This window comes from Corvus cornix, chromosome 2 (genome assembly GCF_000738735.6).
Source record: "Corvus cornix cornix isolate S_Up_H32 chromosome 2, ASM73873v5, whole genome shotgun sequence".
Taxonomy (NCBI): domain Eukaryota; kingdom Metazoa; phylum Chordata; class Aves; order Passeriformes; family Corvidae; genus Corvus; species Corvus cornix.
In genome coordinates, this window is record NC_046333.1 from 67,576,400 (window position 1) to 67,599,722 (window position 23,323).

The window sequence follows — 23,323 nt, forward strand, 5'->3', positions numbered from 1 at the left end:
GCAACTTCTGTTGGCTCATCGCCTTGTCCTGAGAATGGTGCCTGACTGGTGGGAAAACCACTTTCAGATGTTGCGCTCCAGGCATAAGCATTTCTTATGTGGCAATGTGCTTATTTTCCAGTAACTGATACAATTGAGAAAACTATTTCTGCTGTGGATAGTGCAGTGGCATGATGGGTGGAATTTTGGATGGGGAACTGAGGGACTTTATGTGGACTCCAGTGCTAACCTCAATGGGGTCTTAGAACACTGCAAGGGTGAATGTTGTTGTGCCTGATCCAAGCCCCAAATGACCTAATCAGGCTGAGAACAGTTATATAAGTGGGCTGCTTTGGCCCCAGAAGAAAACACTGTGGGAATTGTCCTCTTAAACATGAGGTCCACAAAACATACCCCACTCGGAATGAAAGCACCTAAAATAACCAAGGAGAAGACTTTCCAGACCTCCATTCTTTCCAGTTGCCAGGCACCAGGAATCATGTCATGGGTGCAAGAGCAGTCCCATCCCTAATATTTGAGATGCTAGACTCATCCAGGATGTGGAACACAGAGGCTGAGTCCTGTCTTTTGCCTTATTAGAGGTCTGAACCGATGCTTTCTGCTTCCCAGAATAATACTCTAGTCATTGAGCTAGAGTAATTAGATGTTCTCCCGAGCCAGCTACTAAAATAGACTGTCCACAAAGCATGGCTACTGGAGATAGATGATCCTTTAACCCATTTGTTATAGCATTTGCCCAGGCTTTAAGAAAATGAACTCTTTGTCTTAGATGACATTGAAGTGGGATCTCCAGCCTCTCAATCTTGCATGTTAAATAGAATAGCTTCAGCAAGAAATACTGAGAACACCTCTACTTCTCTCTGTCTTTTAACATTTCAGTTAGTTCTTTCACCCCAGACATCAGGAATACAGCTTTGGACCTTTGAATAGAAGAAAGAATCAAATGTGGTTTCCTCATTCCTGAACTAGTAGATGTAAAAAGTCCCTCATGTAAGGACTATGAAAGCCCCCAGGACAGAATAGCACAAAGTTTATGAATCCAAATTGGGCTTGGATAATTCTTAGGTTTTGAGCCGCTCAAACATTTTAGAGAGGTGGAGGAGTTCACCATTTGAAATCCAGGACTCAATACACTTTAGGCCTAGTCTGCAGAATTAGGCCATAACTGGGTAGAGGGTTTGGTCATTGAAATCTGGAACTGAGTAAGAAGTCAGAAAGAGGTTCTGAAGTCCCACCTGTGTTCCTTAACCCCATTCTTGCTCAAGTTGAAATGTGGTAGAGCTGAGTTAGTCTGAGGACATGCCCCTCATGCTGAAATCCTTCTGAGGCTTTCTGGTGTGGCAGAGCAGGTAGAGTCCCTCTCTTCTTCCACTCATTCCACTCAGTTAGAGTAGAGCCTGAAGATCAACATGCTGTCCTGTCCTTGAAGTGATTCTTTTCTTGGCATGTTTCCTACACCAGTGAGATGGGCACAACCCCTTAACCCTTTGGTTATGACTCTGAATACTTATCTCTGTTCAGTCCTAGAGTTCACAGGAAGTCGATTTTCTAATTATAAAACAGTAGTTAATGCAGCCAAAAGCTTTTAAATGAGAACTGTGATTTATTTGGCTGGCATGTAGCTGTTCCACATTAGCATAATTAAAAGGTACAGAGTGAATGAGCTTTTTGCACAGCTTCAACTGGCTTGGTTCAAATTGCAGCTAGGAGATGTATTGCTCGTTAATGCCTATCAGTATAGCCATTAGTCAGCAAAACTCTTTGCTTTGTCTAGTCTTACCAGAGGAAAACTTACACAGCAAATTCCTTCTTGTTTTCATGTGTACCAGACCAAAGAAATTAGTTTCTACTCTAAAAATAGCAGTAGACTGGTTCTCCTTTCAATCTCCTGTAAATCAGGAGTGATTTTATTAAAATCTCTGGACTGATACGGACAGAAGAACAGATGATGGAAAGAATACAGCTTAATATTTCTGAGGCTTGCTTATCAGTGTATAACTGATTGCATTTATTAAAAGTACATAGCAGTAAGCATGTTTAATGTTAATAAAACTTGTTAATTGGCAACATGGATACTCAGCGTGGTGATTTAATTTCAGATTTAAGTGTCTGATCTTCATTCAGAATTGTTCAGCGATGGAGAATCCATGGCCCTTAAGATTGTCTTATTTATGTCCTACCTTCAAAATGAAACACTTCTATCTTACTTTCTAACCTAAACTTGGCTATATTCACTCTCTCCCATCCTATCGGTCTGCTGGGTTAAGGAGGTTTTTATTATTCAGTCTCTGACATCCCTAATGCTCATTTCCTTTGATTTTAGATTAACTCCAGAGATGACAATGGTGTGATAGCTGGATCCTGGAATAATTCATATGATTATGGTGTTGCACCTTCAGCCTGGACGGGAAGTGTGGACATTCTCTTGGAGTATTACAGTTCTAAGCAACCTGTCCGATATGGCCAATGCTGGGTCTTCGCTGGTGTCTTCAACACGTGTAGGTATCAGTGAGAAAAGCTCCAAGCTGCTATGTGGCTCCTGCTTAACAGAGCTTTTAGGTAAACTTAACTAAAATACTTCCTAGCTCTGTGCTGCTCAGGAGTAAACAGCAGAGATACTTAAAAATACATGGCTAAAATAGATGGTCTTTAAATAAACCTCTGGTGTGTCCTTCAGGTCAGATGCTCATCCACATAAAACTGTTAACTATTTATTCGTTCAGTGAAATGTATTCAGTGACTCAGGAGGGTAAGTTTGTGAGAGAGAAAGTTGAGTCCTTCAGCACAGTCCACATTGCTGTCAAGAATTCTTAGATGGACAGGGTGCTTGTCATCTAGACCTAAAATATTGAATTACTACCCAATATGGAATATTGTGATCGTGTTTCTGCTCTAGAAAGGCCAAATCTCACCTGCTGAAGACTGCTCCTAGGAAAACTGAGGTGCACTGTCCCTGCACCTGTTTACTGAGCACTGTTAACATATTATATGGAGTTTATGAGCCAGAAGAATAGAGAAAACAATGGCCTAGTTTGTGACTTACGTAGTGCTACAAAGTCTAAACACATTTGGTCAAACAAGAGTTCCAGTGTTGCAGCAAACAGAGTGTTGCAGGTCATAAAAACCAGTGGGGAAAGCAGCATTGGGTTGGTCCCATATTTTGACTGTCTAGCACTTTCTAGCAACATCATCAGCTAATATACAGGAACATACTCTGTGGCCTCCTCTGGCATTTCTCCAATAGGTCCTTTCTGTGCTGGCGACCGCAGAGCTGGATGCAGCACTGCAGGTGGGGTCTCAGCAGAGAAGGGCAGAGGGGCAGAATCCCCTCCCTTGGCCTGCTGGCCACGCTGCTTTTGATGCAGCCCAGGATACAACTGGCTTTCTGGGCTGACAGCACACATTGCCTGCTTATGTTGAGCCTCTTGTCAATCAGCACCCTGAAGTCTTTCTCCCCAGGGCTGCTCTCAATCACTTCTTCCCCAGGCTGTATTTGTGCTTTGCCTTGACCCGTGTGTAGGACCTCGCACTTGGCTTTGTTGAACCTCATGAGGTTTGCACAGTCCCACCTCTCCAGCCTGTCCAGTCCCTCTGGATGCCGTCCCTTCCCTCCATCCTGTCAACTGCAGCACACAGCTTGATGTCGTCAGTGAACCTGCTGAGGGTGCCCTTGATCCACTGTCCATGTCACTGACAAAGATACTGAACAGCATCAACACCTGAGGAGTGCCACTCGTCACTGGTCATTGACCATTAGACAGCAAGTCTTTGAGTGCAATCATCCAGCCAATTCTTTATCCACCAGTTGGTCCATCCATCAAATCCATGTCTCTCCAATTTAGAGGCAAGGACATTGTATGGGACATTGTCAAATGTTTTGTGCAAATCCAGTTTCTTTCATATATCTGGAGAGGTTTCTTTTTTGATTTGGGAAGGTGCTGGCAAATGCTTTGTCCTTCAACACATGAAATGTTTCATTTTATTCCTGGTGCAGTGGGATAATGAGCAATCACCCATATCCAAAGAACCTGGGTGACATCTACCTCCTTCACTGCCTGAGGCTGCATGGTCTCTACTTGATGCTCCTCAGCCTCTGCACAACACAATAGGTTCAAAAAAGTTCATACAAATGTTTCTTATGGATGCAATTCCTCGCAGTGGATTCCATGGGCTGCTTTGTCTTCTCTGCCCGTTGCCTTATCCGGATTTCTCTAGATCACAGACAGACACACACACCAGTTCTCCCACCTTCCCCCCACACTTGCCCTGAATCACCACTACTCAATACTTTGCCTGCAGGCCTCTGTAAAACTGGGGCGATGCAGCAGAGGCCTGGAGCCTGCTGTGTTGAAGGAACAGGCATATTTATCTGGGGCAAAACTAGACTTGGTTTGCTGACTAAGTTACTCAAGTCAGAGACCTGGCACTTTGCACTGCTGCTAAGATTGCCAAAGTATAAAGTTTGTTGAGCATTATGAAATGAAAATATTGTCCAGTGGCTGACCTGATGATAGCCACTGACACATCCAGCTGCTGACCACTGCACAGAGGACAGCGAAGGTCCAATCAATCATGTGCAACTATCAGGGTTGTTTTGAGGTGTTTTTGAGTCTCAGCTGTCAATATTTTATCATTGTGACCAGTCCAGCTTTCCAAGGTTACTATATTGTGCACTCCAGATACTCATCTGATAAAAATGCAAAAACATTCCAAAAAATGGTCATTAATCTTGAAATTGTCAGACAAATTATTTCCAATGAGCCCTGATGGCTCATGTGCTGGAAGCCTGGGAGGGCACTTGAATTAAATTTAATCAATAGGTACATATGGTATTGGATGCATCCAGGTAATTTGTCATCCAGGAACTTGGAATGAATGTGCAGTGTTACACTTCATTGGGAGTCACAGTAGTGACAGTAATGAATATACAAAACGCAGCAGTAGCAGCAGGGCTGTTCAACTCTGCAGCATTGGAATTATTTTTAAGTAGGATTTTCAATATAAACCTTTTTCTTAAAAACCCCACAAACAGCCCCACAAAAAATCCACCCCAAAAACCACCACCACCACAAACCAACAAAAAAACAACCCCCCGCCCCCCCAAAAGAAACAAACCAAAAAAAAACCCCAAAAGAAACAAAACAAACCCTATCAACCACCAAAACCCCCTCAGCCTCTGTTTTCTCCCATACCATGTTGGCTCCTAAATTGAAAGCCAGGAACTTTTTTTGGCTGAGACAAAAAATGTCATCTGGAGTAGCTGAGATGATGTGTCACCCCACAGACCCACTCCCCTAACCTGGGGACGTGCTCCATGCCTATTTATCAGCCAGGGTACACAACAAACACAGAAGCCTATTGATGCACTCTTGCAGACCACAGACATAGCTGTAGCATTTCCATGGTTTTTCCACATTTCTTAAATTTACCGCTTGTTAAATGGTAAGAAGGGTCATGAGTGCTTTATTGTGATGGTGTGAGAGTTAGGGCTAGGGGCTTTTTTTTGATCCTCCTTTTAAGGTCTTTTATTGAGAGGGACTATCGACTCCAAAATGTTATTACTTAGTGGGGAATATGAATTATGTAGTACATTTTATTCAGATTGTCAAACCTTGTCATTTCAGTTGCAAATAATGCAGCTTTTCCCCATTGTTATCAATAATTTTCTGCTTTATTCTTTGTGTTCTCCAGATCCCTTCTGACAGCAGACATCAAACAGGAAAACTCCAAATCAATCAAAAGGAGATACTTTTTTATTACTTTTCTTTTTAGCATAGTCTCATAATTCTCCTGAGTTACTGATACTAAGAGACCTAATATGTTGTGTATTTCTTGCAAGATCAAACTTCTTTTTCTTTGTATCACATTTGGTCATGCAGCTGACCCACTGCACCCAGATTTGACCTGAAATTCTGCAGTGTGGTCCCTATGAAAGGCTGCTTTAAAACTATTGGTAATCAGATGCTTTGGTTATAACCATTGTACCATTACATGTTTTTAATGTTCATCATTTTGGGACCAAATAAAATATTTGGCATGTGCAATATAAAAACAGATAGGAGAAATTATTTGGGTTGATTTGACTGAGTTTTCCCGTTTTATTCTAGTTACTAATATTTCTGTCCTCTCATCCTGTCATCCATGAATGCAGTCTTCGTATTTGCCCTTCTCAGCATACCTCTGTCTTTGCCACAGTTCTGAGATGCTTGGGGATACCTGCAAGACTCGTTACCAACTATTCTTCTGCCCATGACAACAATGCCAATTTACGGCTGGACTTCTTTCTGGATGACGAAGGAAAAGTGGACACCAGACTTACAAAAGATTCTGTCTGGTGAGTCCTCCTGGAAAATGCCTTTAATGTGTCAATGATAAAAGTAGTAAAAAACATGATGGCAATACCTATGTTGTATTTATTTCTCTGTGCATTGAAGAACACTGCTGGCTGATGTGAAACAGAATGAATGGATTGTTGGTAGGCTGACTAATATGAAGCCCTTGTTGTGTAAACAGGCAAACCCTGGGGGATCCTGCTATTAATGTTACCATACATTGCACATTTAAGCATTCTGAGAGCTGGAATGGGCTTGTGCTCCTTACAGACAAGCTGTTTCTAAAAATGGGAGGGGGTAGAATGGGCACTTCTATTCTTCTGGAGCCAGGCTCCAAGAGGTACCTCAATATCTATGGAAAAACACCCTTCTTGATCTGCTTGTGCCCAGTTTCCACATTTGTAGACTGGTATTACTTTGTGTGCACACAGCCACTGTTGCAAAGAGGTGCTTTCCAAAATAAACCCAGTTCAGCTGAAAAAGAAACAAGTCAAGGTATCATACAAGATACTGAAATGCTATCACCGGATTTATAAAATGAAAACTCCCTAGGGCCGAGAGAAGGAGTTTACACATTCTTTTTGAGAAAGCAGTTCTCTAACTGGCACTTCAAACTCTTACTGTCTTCTGTCTGACAGGAGAAGTATAGCATGTATTGATTATATGCTGTGTGGGATATTGGCCCTCAAGTCTCTCCTCGTCAGAGTGAAGCAGTGAATGTGACCTCTACATTCCTATATTCAGGAGATACTTGTCCTATTCAATGTTAATATACCTGACTTGTGTCAGTGATATCTTCAACTCATTAGCAGAGCAGCTCATCAGCCTGTTTCATTAATAACTTAATCTGTGGAATTCTTTGTATTAAAAACTGTAATAAACCCACTATGTGGTAGAGGAAATGACTGAACCTGTTGCTGTGACATCTTTTATGTGAATTCTATAATCAAGAGAAAATCTAAGGAAAGCAGATTCATTTACATGTGACACTTGTGCCACAGCATGACAGAATAGTTGAGACTAGAAGGGACCCCTGAAAGTCCTCCAACCCTCCTGCTCAAAGCACAGTTAGCTCGAGCAGGTTGCTCAGGTCTGTGTCCAGCTGGGCTTTGAGTATCTCCGAGGATGGACACCCCACGACCTCTCTGGGAAATTTGTGCCTGTGCTCAGCCATTTCCACAGTAAAAAAAAGTGTTTCCTCATCCTCAGACTGATTTTTCCATGTTTCAGTATGTGCCCATTGCTTCTTGTCCTGTGCTTGGGCTACTGAGAAGAGTCTGGCTCTTTCTTCTTTCCTTCAACTCCCTAATCAGGCATTTACACACAAGGATAAGATCCTACTGAGCCTTCCCATCTTCAGACTGAGCAGTCCCAGCTGCCTTAGTTTCTCCTCATGTACAGTCTGTGTTGAATCAGCCATTCCTTCCAGGTTTCTATATCAGCAAACTTGCAGAGGGTACAGCGGGTCTCATAACCCCGGTCATTAATGAAGCTCTTAAATGGCGTCAGACCCAGTATCGACCCCTGGGGGACCCAACTAATGACTAAGCTTCAGCTGGGGTGATCACTACTGATCACAGCCCTCTGATCCCAGCGATTCAGCCACTTTTCAATATATCTTGCTGTCCACTTGTCTAGTCTATACTTCAGTGGTTTGTCTATGAGGATGTTCTGGGAGATGATGCTAAGGTCAAAAGGGCCAACCTCCATGCACTGGTCTCTGCTTTGTCCTTTCCGTCACTCATTTCATCAGAGAAGGCTCTCAGATTTGTCAGGCACAGCTGGCTGCTTGTAAATCCATGCTGACTATCGCCAATCACCTAGTCCTTAATATGTTTGGAAATGTTTTCCAGAAGAACTTGCTCTATAACCTTCGTAGAGATCAAAGTGAAGCTGACAAGTCTGTCTCTCCCTGGATACTCCTTCTCTCTCTTGAAGAATAGAGCAATATTTGATTTCTTCCAGTCTGCAGGAACTTCTCCAATTACCATGATCTTTTGAAGATAGATATGAGTGGTCTTACAGTAACTTTGGAAAGCTCCCTCAGCATTTTTGGTGAGATTACATCAGATTTTCCATCAGATCCATTGGACTTGTGTGTGTTCAGTTTGTTTAACTGTTTTCTGTCTTGTTACTTGTCTAGTTTTCATTATTCCAAACCTCCACACTGGTCCCATGGGCTGTGATTCCTGAGGGCAAATCTTAGCAGTAAAAACCAAGGTGAAGAAGGTATTGAATGCCTTCTCCTAATCCTTTGTCACCAGGTTGCCTGTTCTGTTCAACAACAGAGCCACATTCTGAAGTCGTCCTTTTGACACTGATGTGCTTGCATTACTTGCTGCTCTTCACATGCCTTGACATACTTTGTTTGCTCTGTTCTGGCTTTCCTGTACCTGTCCCTGCATGCTCAGACAGTTACTCTGTATTCTTCTTGGTCACCTGTCCCTGCTCCCCCCTCTTTTTTAAGCACCATTTTTTTATGTTTAATTGGGACCACCTTGTGCCACTTTTGGTTATTTTTCTGCACACAAGGATGGACCATTCTTAACTTTGGAGGAGGTGGTTCTTGAAAAACAACCAGCTCTTCTGCATCCATCTCCTACCCAGAACTGCCTCCCATGGGATTCTTCCAAGCAGGACCTTAAACACGTCAAAGCCTACTCTCCTGAAATCCAGAGCTGTGGTCCTGCTATTTGCCTTGTTCCCTCCTACTAGTACCCTTGGGCAGTTTTGCATGTGGTTTGTGAGACAGAAGGACCTCAACATGTCTCATGGGGCTGGTCCTTTTATGGCTCATAGAGCTGTAAAGGAGAAGTCTTCTATAACCTACTCTACCTGTAAAAGATATGAAACAAGACCCAGTGACTGGGCTAGTCAGTGCTATGTCCATACACACCCAGTAATGGATCATTGCTGCGCTTTAGAATTTTCACTGTCTCACCCCTTCTCTCCTTCTCCTAACCCGATCTTTGAAATTCATCTCACCAACTTTTGAAACTTCCTTTTACTTCCCTACCTCTCTTTTTGCCAGCTGTTTCCAAAGACTTCCTAATTTAATGTATTTTTCTCCCTTATTCTTTTGGGACAGGGTCAGATTATCCAAAATCATCCTAGCCCCACTGAAATCCATATGCAATTTTATACTAGCATTTCATCCTTCCATCCTGCATTTGCTTTTTTTTGGCTTGATAACTTCTCTAACTGCCTTGTTCATCCTTTTATCCTCCCTCTGCACTTATTAGTACATGGTGCACATAACCCTTTGGGCATGACTTAATATATACACCTCTTTTCATTTCTCCTCTGTGTCCTTTCTTTTCATTACTCTGTAACACTCCATGGTAGCCCACATGCTGACTTCTAATGACTTGTGTCTTAACCCTGATTTTATTTTTAATGTCTCTTTTATTTCTTTTTTTAAGAGGACAAGCTTGAGGTATTTATAATGATTTTTTAAAATGCATTTCTCACTTTTATTTATAATCTCTTGAAAACTGTAAGCAAAGCTCTTTTTCTTTATTAATATATCATTTCTATTGTACTCTAGCCTTGTACTGCTGGAGCTGATCTGTCTTCAGGTCTTAAATACTCTCAGACTTCAGGGATACTTGGAGCCAGGATTTTTAGTCCAATCAATCTCTGAGTGTGGGCTCCCTCTGAATGTTATCTGACATTTATTTATTTTTATTAAAGATCATCTTCTCCCTCAGGATAGGAAACAACAACACCACCAACAAAACACATATACAAAATTACACAGGCTTTGCAAAAAGTTATTTTTATAAATCTGGCTGGATTTGGGGCCATCAGTACTGTCTGTTCTCCTTGCCTTTCTTAATGATGATATAAAGACACTTAAAGAATATTTCTCTTGGATGGGAATCAAGACTCACTCCTACTGTGAGGTCCAAGCAAATAATCGTCAGTATCTCAGCAGAAACTTACTTGGTATCACCCACCCCCATGGGAGTTCCACATCCAGTCCTGTGGAGAAAGCCCTTCTGAGACCTCTGCTCTTCAATTTACTTCCAGGTCACTTTGCTCTAATTTCTCAGCAATATTATCAGTGCTCCTCTCGACCTCAATGCCTGAACTTGTTAGCTCATAAAAGGACAGCAGCTGCTTCTAGCATATGCCTGTCCCCTAAGCAATATGAACTACCCTTCCTGAATTGTCTTCCAGGCATAAAACCCACCTGGCCATCTTTTATTAATGTCCCCATTGCTTTGTTTAGTCTATCTGTAATTATCTCTGTAAATATTTAATGGTCACTACATTGATCTCTGTTGCCATTCTTGCTTTCTTTAATGTCTCAGGCTTGCTGTACAATAAAAGAATTACAGAATCAGTTGGACAAATTATGGTCATGCAATCAGCTCCTCAGCTGTGCTCAGTTCTATAGAGAAGTTTCTGCTACATTTGGAAAGGCAAATGTTTCCCTCACCCTCCTTTCCTTAATGCTCACTGCTTTACAAGCAGTGTCTTTCTGTCCATTCAGATTCCATATCCTCACGTGTATTTGTTATTTGCATGGCAGCAGTCCTAATGCAACTGCCATCCTTGTGTGTCCAGAAACCAGAGAGAAAGGTCCTGTCCCTAAGACAAATACAGAAAAAAATCTAGAAAAACTGCGTTACCTAATTGCAGAACTGAAGTAGATCTGCCATTTCACACACTGTTACCCCCCTCCCAGCCTTGTTTTTATCATCTTTTCCTTTTGCATGCTCTTCAGGTTCTTCTTTCACAGAATGCAAAGCCAGTGACACATCTGACTTTGATTCAAAGCGAACCAGTGAAGGCTTCAGGGCAGGGATTGTCTTTCTCATATGTTGGCAAAGCAGTTTTCAAATAACCACCTTCCACGAAGTTTGTCCCCATTCTCAGGTAGCCCTCAGCAAAGTTCTGTGTGCATGATTCAGCACTGAATACTCTCAGCAGCATCAAAAATTCTCTGAGCGTGCGTCATTTTCCTTGAATAATTCCTTTTTCTGTAGTGCTGCTTCATTAACTCTCCTAACTGACAAGTTTTACCCTGATCCAAGATTTCATTTCCACTTTGAAATGTCTTGTTAGACAAGCTTCAGATCCTTCTGACTCTGCTCCATAGCTGGTTTTCACCTATTATTAATGAAATGGTCAGAGTTTAACAATCCCCATTTTGGTTGCTAATATCATTGCGTGTACTAGAGGCTATATCAGCAGCTACACAGATGTAATTTTATTCAGATCTGCTGTAGGATATGTACAATTTGCAAGCAAAATTGCCCCTTTCTCTACTCTTTCCTTCTTTTATTTTTTTGCAGTAATGAAATTCAAACATTTTGCAGGCTTTACTGCGAGACCCTCTTTCCAGATTATTTTTTCTTCTTGCTTGTGCTCTCTCCCTTGAGCGTCGGTAGCATTGTAGGAAGTTACAACATCTGTCTGTCTTTTCTGCTCATCTTTGGAACACCCAGGGCAGACTGTGATGGTGCTGTACCGGTTTTTAAATTTTCTTGAGCATCCAGCCAGGTGAGAGCATTTTAACCCTGAGCACCTAGATGAACTACTCCCAGAATTTTACCTTTTGGGTCACTGTCCTGGGCCCTAAAGACTTGGGTTGGCCCACAGTGGTTGTGGGTGGGTTTTATGAAAAGATGTATGTTTTAGGAGATCTGACATCATGTACTGGCATGACACATGGGGAAAAACTTATAAGGAATCCACAGTGAGGATAGTTGTAGAAAGTCTTTTTCTCAACGAACATGGAAGCCAGCTGAGCATGCTTGTTTTGAGCCATTAAAACAAAAGTACACACTGTACATTGTGGAGTTGATCCCGAATCTCTTAATAAGAGACACCAAAGCTTCAGTCTGGATAATTAAAAAGCAGACCATGTTTCATTGGCTTGAAGATTGAAAGTTTGCTTTAGCAGGCAGATTGAAGTGGAGGTGTCTGGCTGGAAAGGGATTCTAGTTTGTGTAGCTTTTCATATACCCCAGCAATCTCCAAACAGTGGCATATTTTCTGAGATATCTACACTCAGAACACATTAGAAGAATCAAAAAAGCTTCTTCAACTTGCAGTCAGGAAACTACAATGAAGGATTTTGTCTTTCAGGTTTTAACAGATAGGTACCACACTTAAACACCTAAAAATCTGTTCTCTTAAAAGAGTCAACTTTTTTACTCCTGAATTGGAAAATGGTGTTATTTAAGCAATGCCAGGACATAAATACACAGGATTTGTTTTGGTCTGTGTGCTTCTTTCCAAGAATTTAATATACTGGTCCCATCTCTTGTCTAAGGAATTATCATTGCTGGAATGAAGCTTGGATGACCAGACCTGACCTTCCTGTTGGTTTTGGAGGCTGGCAGGTTGTTGATGGGACACCTCAAGAAACCAGTGATGGTAATATTGATTGAAGTCCTCCTTAGCTCACTTTCTAATGTTTGGGATCTCTGTTTCAAACAATGAGCTGATAATAGCTGAGCCAGTGGCACCTGGCACCATATGGCCAGTGACAATTTCTTGAGCCAAATAACCATACTCGCCTCAGGGCCTTCTCCTGCTTTGTTTTGAACTCTAAAATAAATCTGTCCTTATTATAACACTGCTGCCTGGGCACAAAATCCTGCATGAGAAAGGCCCTGTTTGGTACAGAAGGGATGTAATCCTGTTGCCAAAGAGGGCTTCTAACATTTTAGAGTACCTATACAGGAGCCTGATCAAATTAATTCTCCTTTATGTTATGAAGCCCTAACTAAAATTCATGAGCAGACAGTCGGCAGGAGAGAAAAAAGTGAGAAGTCACTGTTGTTTCTTCCCAGTCCTTAGTTTTCCAGCCCTTAAAATATAAATTCTCAAATTTATAGTGAGATCTTTCTCAGCCTGTGGTGTACCTGAGTCCTCCCAAAATTATCTGTTTTAACCAAAACCAGCTGTAACTATATTTTGAGCACTTGAGACTTACAGTGGATGTTACAGTGCCATTAAAGGTACCAAACCACCAGGTTGTTCCAGACTTGAGTCTGTGTTAACTATGGAGATGGTAAAAAAATTAAGCTTTTTGCTTCTTGGTCAAGAGTTTCTGTAAACTATTAAAAGAGTTCTTCAAGCCCCAAGAATTCTTTTTCTTTGAGAAAATATAATATTTTGACATGTTTTTAATGAATTTAGGCTCTCACTTTGTCTCTCTTCTCCCCATAGGTATGTACAGGTGTGGTCCAGCCTCAGTTCAAGCCATTAAACATGGTCACGTTTGCTTCCAATTTGATTCTCCTTTCGTCTATGCTGAGGTACAGACGAGAGAATTTTTACTGCAATGAATGATATCAGTGAGACCATAGCGAGACAAAAGATAGGGCTCCACTGCAATTTATGGATTGAGAAGTTACTTCATGTATGCTTCATGTCACAGAACAATCTCATCATTATATTTTGACATGCAGGCCAGTAGGTGTGATATGGGTCTGATGAATGACAGAGATTTCTCTAATCTCTTCCCCAATATAACAAGAAGAAAAAGCTGCTCTGACTTCATTGAAACTTCAGTCTGTGGTCATTTTTCCTTCCAAGATTCAGCTATGCTGAATGAGTCACTAGCTCTAGCTGCTCATCCTCTTTGCTCACCACATTCCTTTTGGCTGCTGTGGGCCATGGAGATCTCACATGGGTGATTTGACTGACAGATCGGAGAGGGAAATATCTCAGTAAGGAGATAGAGGGCCTGGTCTGGAGTTTTAACTTCTCGTATCACCAGAGGAGGCATGCCCAGAATCGCAACACTGCAGGACAAGTTTCTCTCTAATTGAATTGTAAATAGCTTAGGACAGAAAAGAATAAAGATATTTTATCTGTTAAGCATTCCCCTCTCTATTTCTAAAGCTTTTTGTTACAAGAAATGTGTAGCAGTGGTCTCCAAATCTGAATGACCTCTCCGTAGCCTTGTAAAGTTTACACTCTCTGTCATTCTGGAGCTGTGAATAGTAAAATTCATCTCAGCATATGACTAATTTTAAACATGAAATTTCAACATGAGTAATTAGTGGGACTTCAAGTCAACATGTCATTATTCTGGGGGAGATAGGCTGACTTCTCTTCCTCTCTCTACTTCCATATATCTCAATCTTCTTTCACTTAATTTCATAGGTGAATAGTGACATTTTTTACACAAAAATGGAGAAAAATGGAACCCAAGTGGTAGAAAAAATTGACACAACCCATATTGGCCAGCTGATTGTGACCAAGGAAGTTGGAGGTGATGGAATGATGGACATTACTGCGGAGTACAAGTTCCGAGAAGGTAACCTGAAATGGGCTGCAACCATATGGATGTAGACTTATCTCAGTCAGATCTTGGATGATGACTTGGAAACCTCTGTCACCAAAGGAGCTTCATGAACAGCTGCCTAAGTGCCCTCTGGAATTCTTTATTTGTAACTCCATCCCAGAAACACTGCAGATGCCTTGATCTTAAGGCACAAACAGAGCACAAACTTTGCTACTCAGAAATGCTTTAGACTAAGTAAGTTGTAGTGAAAATAAAGGCTAGTCATGGAGCAACTCAAAGCATTCAAAACAGTTCAAGGCATTCTGTACACATGTTTAGACATTTCTTATTCAGGCCAGAGGCTCACACAGAGTAAACCAGTGCAGATGTATTAATAGGAATTCAGCTACATCAATTTGTCTGATATGGCTTTAATACCAACTCCCTTGGTAGCTGTGAAGTTCTCCCACTGCTAGTGTTACCCCAGGAGGGTTCACTGTCCTCATCCATTCCTTTCAGCTACTACAAACCATGGAAGACACACCATTGTGATCGGTAGGTGGGCCAATGCTGCACTTCCATTTCTTTTCTAAATCTGGTTTTCATTCATTCCTAGGCTCAGATGAGGAGAGACTGGCTCTCGAGACTGCTGTGATGTATGGTGTTAAAAAGCAAAGTATCCAAGATACCACATACCAGCCACAGACGGATGTTGAAATGGACTTCCAAGCACAAAAGGCAGTCCTTGGCAATGACTTTAAAGTCACTATAACTTTCAGGAACAAGAGTCGCAACTCCTACACTGCTACTACCTACCTTTCAGGCAACATAGTGTTTTATACAGGAGTCACAAAAAGTGAATTCAAGAAACACTCTTTCAGTGCAAAACTGCAACCCTCTTCATGTAAGACTTGCATAGTTGTTTTATGTGTTATTAACTGCTAGGTTTTTCCTGTGTTATTAACTGTCACCAATTTTTCCACCCATGGGTAGAGTCAATTCTAGTAGCTATGGGTAGGATATTCTATTGGGTATCAGAAGGATCCAGTCCCTATTTTGGGCAGGATACCAGGATCATTTAAAGTTGAGGCTGTTTTCTTCAGGCTGTTTCTCCCTGCGTAATGCTCTTTTACGCCAAGCTGCATGTCTGGGAATTGTTAATTTTTCTTATTTAGTACAAAAGAAAGCAAAGGAGCACAGGTATTAAGATGCAAGGTATTGTTTTTCCTTTGAATTCCTTTATTTTCCTAGCAGCATCTCAGCAAGTGAAGGGGAAGTTCTAGTTCCACAGGGTGTCATGTACAGAGACAAAAAGGCGAATTTTTTGTCTTATCTGGTAGAAGCTGACAAGTTCCGAGTAGATTCAAGTGAATACCTGGCTTTGGAGGACTGTGTGATTCAGGATTTTGTATTTACAGTGATCTAAAAGGTTTATATATAATGAGAATATGCCATGATAGAACAGAGACATTTGTCAGCTGGGCAGGAAACCCAAAGGTGAGTTATCTTTACAGTTACAGCATTCACTTTTCCTAGTGCCCTCTGGAATGCGCTAGGGAGATCATGACTCCCACTTCTCATCAGAGAAGCAGTTCCTGGCAGACTAACTCAGGAGGCTGTGGGCAGGTTTTTGCACTGCTCAAAGTAGAGAAGAGGGATGTTCTCCTTTTTTAACTTGGACATAATCTATCTGTTTCCTGTCAGCCATTGCAGCTGCAGTGTATTTAGGGCCTGCTGTACTTCCAAGTGCTACCTAGCAGGCTCAAGCAACAACTGACTGCCAATCACTTGTTCTCCTGACAGGCCTGTGTCCTTGGTCAGTATTTCCAGCTCAGCAAAAGTAATGAGAACGTTGTCTTACAGAGGCGAAGTAGAGGATCCTCCACTTGAGTTCCCTGCTCAGAGAGTCAGCAGCCATGACTTTGCCTTCTAGGCACTGCTACTGGGCAAATCAATCTTTCTGAGCGCAGCAGGAAGGGCAGGACTTTGGGACCCCGAAGGATGGGCCTCCTGAGCTGGGTCTGCTGCTGCATCGCAGCAACCCTGGCTGACCTCTGAGCTTTCTGTCTTGTCTACCTCATCCCAGCTCAAGAGACACTGTGAACCCTCTTTCCTCAAAGAGGGCGAGTTTTGTCTCAGTGAGATGCCTCCATGGGATCACCATTCCTATCAGGCCACAAAAAAGCCCACCTCTGCTTTCTTCCTAACTTTGAACCTCATCTGAAACTGCACATTTTATTTGGAGCTGAAATATATTCTGCAGAAAATAGAAGTCCATTGATAAGGATCTACTGGTGAAGGTTAATAAAACTTCTTCCTCTGGTCTGTAACAAAGCCCTGAGAGCTGCTTGCTGATTCTTTCTAACTCCCTGGATCATTTGCAGGGGGCCTGGAAATGGGCACTGAGTTGTTCCAACATATGCTATCAAAACACAGTGTGAGGGTTTATAGTGACTTACATCAGATACTGCAAAACTTTTGGAGACTTGAATAGGTACAGCAAAAAAATTCAGTTTCAATAGCCTTGGTCTAAATTCTGTATGGCTTCTTTGATGAGGGAAAATTCAGTCATCTTGTAGGAGAAGTGCAAATACCTGCTACATTTTCTGGCTGTGATTTGTGCTTGGTTCCAGGACTTATTTATGTCTGCTCTTGCATCAAAGGTCTGTGTAGGGTATTACTACCTAATATACAGCTTCTGCAGTGCTTTGAGGGTCACCTGGCTCATCTCTGAAAGAAATGAAATGAATAGATGTTTAAACATCACTGAGCATCATAATTCATTTTTTCTAATTCAAGTAAATGCTTTGAAAAAAGCTTCTTGAAATTGTGCAGGAAACTCTGAATCAAGTGATGCTGAGTGAACACAGACTGGGGAGAGGCACCTGAAAGAACAGAACATGTATTTTTATGTATGTGTACCAAGAGTAAGTCCCCATCACTGCTTCTGGCCAATGAGACATTTTTAACGTTATTCCCACTTTTCAAGGTGGAAACTTGCTTATATCTGAACTACAGTCATCAACTTGTGGGGCACTCTGTCCTGCAATAGGACAAAAACTCCTCACAAATTACACCATTTCTGAAGGTGATACATGAAATTTGAGCATGAATTCTTTCACCTTTTCCTTGGAAAGAAGTACGTGTGGAATCAGGAATAGTGTCTGAGCAGGTGGGCAGTGTGAAGGGAGGCAGTGTGATTATCTGCAAGTGCATGAGAACACTCTGTCAGGGGTGTAGTGGGAGAGTACTTTCTGAGGCACCCAAGCAGGATTTGTAAGCTTTGTTCAGGGCAAGAAACATGTGTGTGTGTATATGTGTGCATGTGTATATGTGCGTGTACACTTGTGTGTATACACGTGTGTGTGTATATCTCTATATATGTATGTGTGTATATATGTAAATACATGTGTGTGTATATGTGTATATATATGTGTATGTATATATACAGAAGTAGCAAAGAATTACAAAGAATTACAATGCAATAAAGATGCATTGAAGGCATTCTTCCAGCCCGTACTACTAAAAGAATGAAGCAAACTAAGTTTTTAAACAGGAAACGAATGAATGTTTTTCAGAATAATGATTAAAGGAATTGTGTGGGTTGAAAACATCTTTGAGGATTTCAATAGCTTAAATCTTCCAGTGCCTTCAAAGGTGCTCTTGCATCTACTGAGTTATATTTAGTTTTCTCTTTTTTTTTAAAAGACTGTAAGGCAACTCAGTGTTGTGTCTCCCTTGGCTTTCCCAGATGCAGTAAGTGGTACTGGCAACTTACCAGCACAACCAGTGCTAAGGCAATGGAAGTCTATTCTTTTTTTTTCCCTGCAGTGATTAAATTGAAACAGAAGAGTTTGTTTTTTCTTCCATTGTAAAGTAAATTTCTCTTGGTTTGTAACTAATTATTTACTTATTTAATTCTCAGATGAGAAATACCTTGCCTGATTTATAATTTACAGTTAAGGGTATTATGGGAAATTCTTTTACACAAGATAAAAAGTGAGAGGGAGGAAGAAGGAGCACATCAAGTCAATTTAAGGCTGGCCTAGTAAATCCAGGTCAGGTGGCCACCAAGGGAATAGCTTTGAAACCAAATCAAGGAACTGGTTTTGATGTGAGTGGATCAAAAGAGTGAAAAGGGGTGAATGTCATTTACCCAACTGAGTTCAATTATCTCAGTGTTTACAGTGTATGTCACAAATACAATACAAATAATGGATAACAGTAATCATCATAGGTAGCAGATGGGAGATCTTGATGTGTTTACTACAGTTATAATGAATGTTTATAGAGAGAAGAGCTCCAGGTCTATATATTTTTCCTGGTCAGTTCGTTAGCAGGTTTGATTCTCTGCACCAAATTCTCACACCATTGTTGGCCTGGGAATTGCAGTTCAATATAGTTAAAATTAATGATTCCCTGCTTCTCAACTGTCTAGCCTACAGGGACTTGTTCCTTCCAATAATTATTGTCAGAGAGCATGTGAACCCTCTCTGGAGGGCATGCTGGTGACAGGAAGACCTTCTTGCTAAATTTCACAGGCAAGTCCAGTGTAGAACAAAGGCAGACATCCATTCATGTCCTGGAGAGCAGGTGATCTCCCAGATAGCCTGCATGGGTTCACATCCCCAAGTTGCTGCTCTGGTGGCATCCCTGTGCCAAGAAGAAAGGCAAAGAAAACACAGGAATAAAGTGAAATAGCAAACATTTACAGGAATGACACTCAAAAGCTGGTTTGGACCTTTGTGCCCAGTAGATATGTGTTTCCAGCCTTCCTTCTCACTTATTTTGTGGTAGCACCTAGAAACCTTCAACAGTCACCTGGGCCCATGCTGAGGGTACTGGGCAAAGGCTGTGCATAAACCCCACCCTTGGCCCTGGGAGCTCACAGCCTAAATGGAAAGAGGGAAAAATTAGAGGGAATATGGTTAAGTAAAGAAATGAAGTTAGTTTAGGGGAAAAAGATCAAAGCCGTTCTTTGACTCATAGTTCACCTTTTTTCCAAGGTACTCGTGTAACTGGCACGGGCCATGATGGGAGGAACAGTTAGTGATTAGATTGCTTCAGATGACTTTTTTCTTTCCTGTGTCTCCCCTCAGCCAGCTCTTTTGACATTGTGATCAAATCGAGTGAGTACATGAGTGACCTGCTGGAGCAAGCCTCCTTTCATTTCTTTGTGACTGCACGGATCAATGAAACGGGGAAGATTCTGGCCATGCAGAAGGCGATAGTCCTGGAAATTCCCACCCTGCGGATCAAGGTAGCTCAAGGGTGTGGTGGAAGGGATGGCTGTTCTCTACAAGGCTGTCATGCTGAATCGTGGGGTGGAAGAGTGTATGTGTGTGTGTGCACATTGGAGTGTCTAGCAGAGACCTTACAGAGCAGTGGCTAGCTGGAGTGTGTGAGGGTGTACGGGTGCATTATATAATGTACTGAGTGTCCCTACACTGAAAAGACAGCCAGACAGAGGCACTGGTAGTAAATACTGCAGTGATCTCAGTGGAGGAAAGAGGCGAAAAGATCTGAGAGAGCTGAAGACACTCAAAGGGTAAGAGAGATTACTCACTCAAGTTCTTTAACTACTTCAAAAGTCTATGCTATTTAAATCAGCACAGCACAGGGGCCTCTTGCTGAAGAGTGAGGAACACTGCTGTTGAAGTGATTTTGCTGGGAGAGCTTCTGCAGGTATTCTGGAAAGCTTCTCCAAACTTCAATGGGCAGCATTGATTTGGGACAATGTCTTAGGATTTCAGTGCTTTGCTGCCACTCTGACTGTACTGTCAGTGGTGTACCCTGAAAGCTGAAGCATTTCTGCAGACAGTGGTGTGGTACCCACGAAAATGGAGAAGAGTAATGCTTGTGATACTACAAGGAGCATGTGTTGTATGGCAAAGACAAGGCGGGGATTTAAACTTCTCAGTTCATAACTGAGCGTCCAAATAAATTGCAGTTTTCATAAGCACCAAACCTTCATCTGCTTTCAACGATGGAATTTGGATCTGCTTTTTTCCTAACACTAGAAAAAAAAAATCAGAACACCTGTTCAGGAAGCTTTATATAAGCATGAATACAGCTTTGTAAACTTAGGACCTCAAAAAAAAATCTAAGTTTATCCAACTTTTCCCCTCTATATATTTACTTGAACCAGTGCTCAGGTTTCCATATAATAATTTATGTAGCAACTGCAGCCTTATGCAGAAAAAGCTTTTTAAAAAACATGGATCAAAACTATGGCAAAATTTGCTAAAAAATCTACTCGGTTTCATGGTCTTCAGAAATACCATGATGTTCTGATCAGGTAATTGCATTTTTAAACAAAATGGTTTTGGTTTACTGAGCATTCTAGAGAGGACGTAGACAAGACAGATAAACTCTACTTCAAATACCTATCTTCAAAACCCAAATTTTAAAAGTAAAGAATTCTTTCAATTCAATACTTAAACAGAGCGTCTTATACATCATCTCAGATGTTCAACTTCAAAATAATTTATCCTCCCTGCTGTCCTGAAGAAAGGATTTTTAGCATATAGGATAGGCTGTTGTCCAAAACCTGTGTTTTCTAGTCAAACTAAGTTTCTCTCTTTTCTGTTTCTTTGTGATATATGAAAATACACTGAAATTTTAAAAGCTGGATTTTTTAAGATGTGTGTGTGTGCATGTGTGAGCATGTATTGATAGAGGAAATGTTGATTTATTGCTTTTTAAAGAAATTTGAGAAAGTTTATCTGTTTAGTTTTCTTGTCAAGTTTGTTCAGTGAACGTGACTGGCAGACCCAATTTCTTAATGTGAGAGTGAGAAAGAAGAATGAAAAATGTATCTCCCTCATGTCTTTGGATACACCTTTGATCTTTCTCTGTTGATCTAAGCAGATTGTCAGACTCAACAACTGAGGAAATTACACCATATTCTAACCTTGAGACCAGGTCACAAAAATAGGATCAGCAAATACATATCATGGTCTCAGCTGCATGTGAGACTTTGGGATGATTTTGAAGCACACCCAGTGATCTTAAATGGTCAATTGAAATAAGGAGGATAGAAGATCTCTAATCGGGCCAAGACTTCCAAAAATGCCACTGATTTCCTTTCGCACATTCAGATGGTCAAATGCTGTTGAGAGCTTAGATGTATCTCCTCCTGTACTCCAGTCATTTCATTGTTTTTTGGCACAGAGCAATCCCTTAGACCAGAGTCTATGCAGCTTTTTGCAAATGTCATACTTCCTTAAAACACCACTTTAAATTTATTGACAAGATACTTGTTCTTCTTAGTTACCATTCTCAAGGCCCTTTAGATCAGTTGGTGGGCCATGAAGTGGGCTGGCAGATCTGCCAGCCATAAGTTGAAAACCCTTTCCTGAGCAAAACAAATACATATATTCTGTGAGAAATGTTGAATTTTCAGGAGGGTGGAGAACCCCAAATCCCCATACATGTAGCCTTTGTTTAAAAACACATTTGTTTGGAGGTTTACTATTTTCCAGTGCAAAATGTACTGCTCTTTTGCTTACATAGGGTTTGGAGGAAAACTGGCCTTCAGGCCTCCATAGAGCACACATGCAGGGTTATAAAGCCTTCAGAGCATGAGAAGAGAATGCAAAAGCAAGGGGAAGATGGGCACGACATTTTTGAGGGTGCAACCACTGTAGCCTACTGTTTCTAACTTAGGATCTCCTCTGGAGCTTATGTCCTGAGCAGATCACTTCAGTGCTGCTGAGGAGCCTGAGGAGGGGGGCAGAGTCTGGGAGAGAGGCCCCCTCAGCTGGACTCACCCCCAGTTGGGCCGTCAGCTCCAGAGCTGTCCATGCAGATTTCTGGTTTTCTATGGAAATGAGGGCCTGCCTCTTGATCTGCCATGTGGTTTGAGGGAAAATTACAATGGGTGGAAAAATGCGCAGTGGTACCTATGAGCCCAGCCAACAATTTTCTTCTCACTCAGCTTCCTTTGCCTCATGCTGTTTCTCTGTGTGCTCCATTCTTCTGCCTTGCCAGTACTGTGTATCTGTTATTAGGAGTTTCTGGTGCATTATCCTTTCCTTGTCTTGCAGACCAAAGGTGAACTGGTAGCTGGTAAAGAAACGTCCGTGATTGTAGAATTCACCAATCCTCTGAAACAAACCCTGGAGAACGTCACACTCCGCCTCGAGGGACCTGGTGTGCTGAGAACAATAAAAAAGCAGTTCGGGTAGGGAAGAAAGCACAGCCAGCTGGGAGTTTGTCCCCTGCCTGCTCACAGTAGGAGCTCACAGGAGACACTTAACTGATGCTGTGCTGAGTAATTTAATTCAAACACTCTCTCTGTACTTTAAAATCCAATACACAGGGGAGCTATAGGTCTCAACAGTCAGTAGAAGTCGGGCTATCCAGAGAGATTGTGAGAGCATTTCATCTGTTCAGTACCAGGGTTGGAGGAATGGGTAGTGTTTGTAGGTAGCTGCTAGCATAGCCCAAGTTTACTTTTTCACTGTATTACATTATTTTTAGCACTTGACAATAGCACCTACAAGCCGCTATCACAGAGAGGAAGATTTATCCTACGCTTGAAGTGTTTACTGCCGCTCACTCAGCGTGTGCAAATTGAGTCCTGTGCTGTTTTTCGGAAAGGGCTTTTCTCCGCTCATGTTAATCATGATTATACAAGAGGTTCAGGTACCTCAGATGATCTTTTCAAGCTTATGTCAAGACACAAAATGTGTGTTGTTTGCAGAGCCTGCTGGCATAACTGTGGCATGTGTGTGAG

At 41.7% G+C, this 23,323-nt stretch overlaps 1 protein-coding gene across 4 annotated transcripts in view; it reads left to right on the top strand.

Annotated features, from left to right (window-relative positions):
- Window positions 1-23,323, top strand: part of F13A1 (coagulation factor XIII A chain) — a 61,488-nt gene that overhangs the window by 32,793 nt on the left and 5,372 nt on the right. For all 4 annotated transcript variants that reach the window (XM_019287877.2, XM_019287876.3, XM_010402835.3 and 1 more), the window contains exons 7-14: window positions 2,324-2,498; window positions 6,196-6,334; window positions 12,619-12,722; window positions 13,521-13,609; window positions 14,463-14,616; window positions 15,200-15,487; window positions 19,683-19,843; window positions 22,632-22,768. In XM_019287877.2, the coding sequence (XP_019143422.1) occupies window positions 2,324-2,498; window positions 6,196-6,334; window positions 12,619-12,722; window positions 13,521-13,609; window positions 14,463-14,616; window positions 15,200-15,487; window positions 19,683-19,843; window positions 22,632-22,768 (1,247 nt within the window). The remainder of the gene's footprint in view (window positions 1-2,323; window positions 2,499-6,195; window positions 6,335-12,618; window positions 12,723-13,520; window positions 13,610-14,462; window positions 14,617-15,199; window positions 15,488-19,682; window positions 19,844-22,631; window positions 22,769-23,323) is intronic.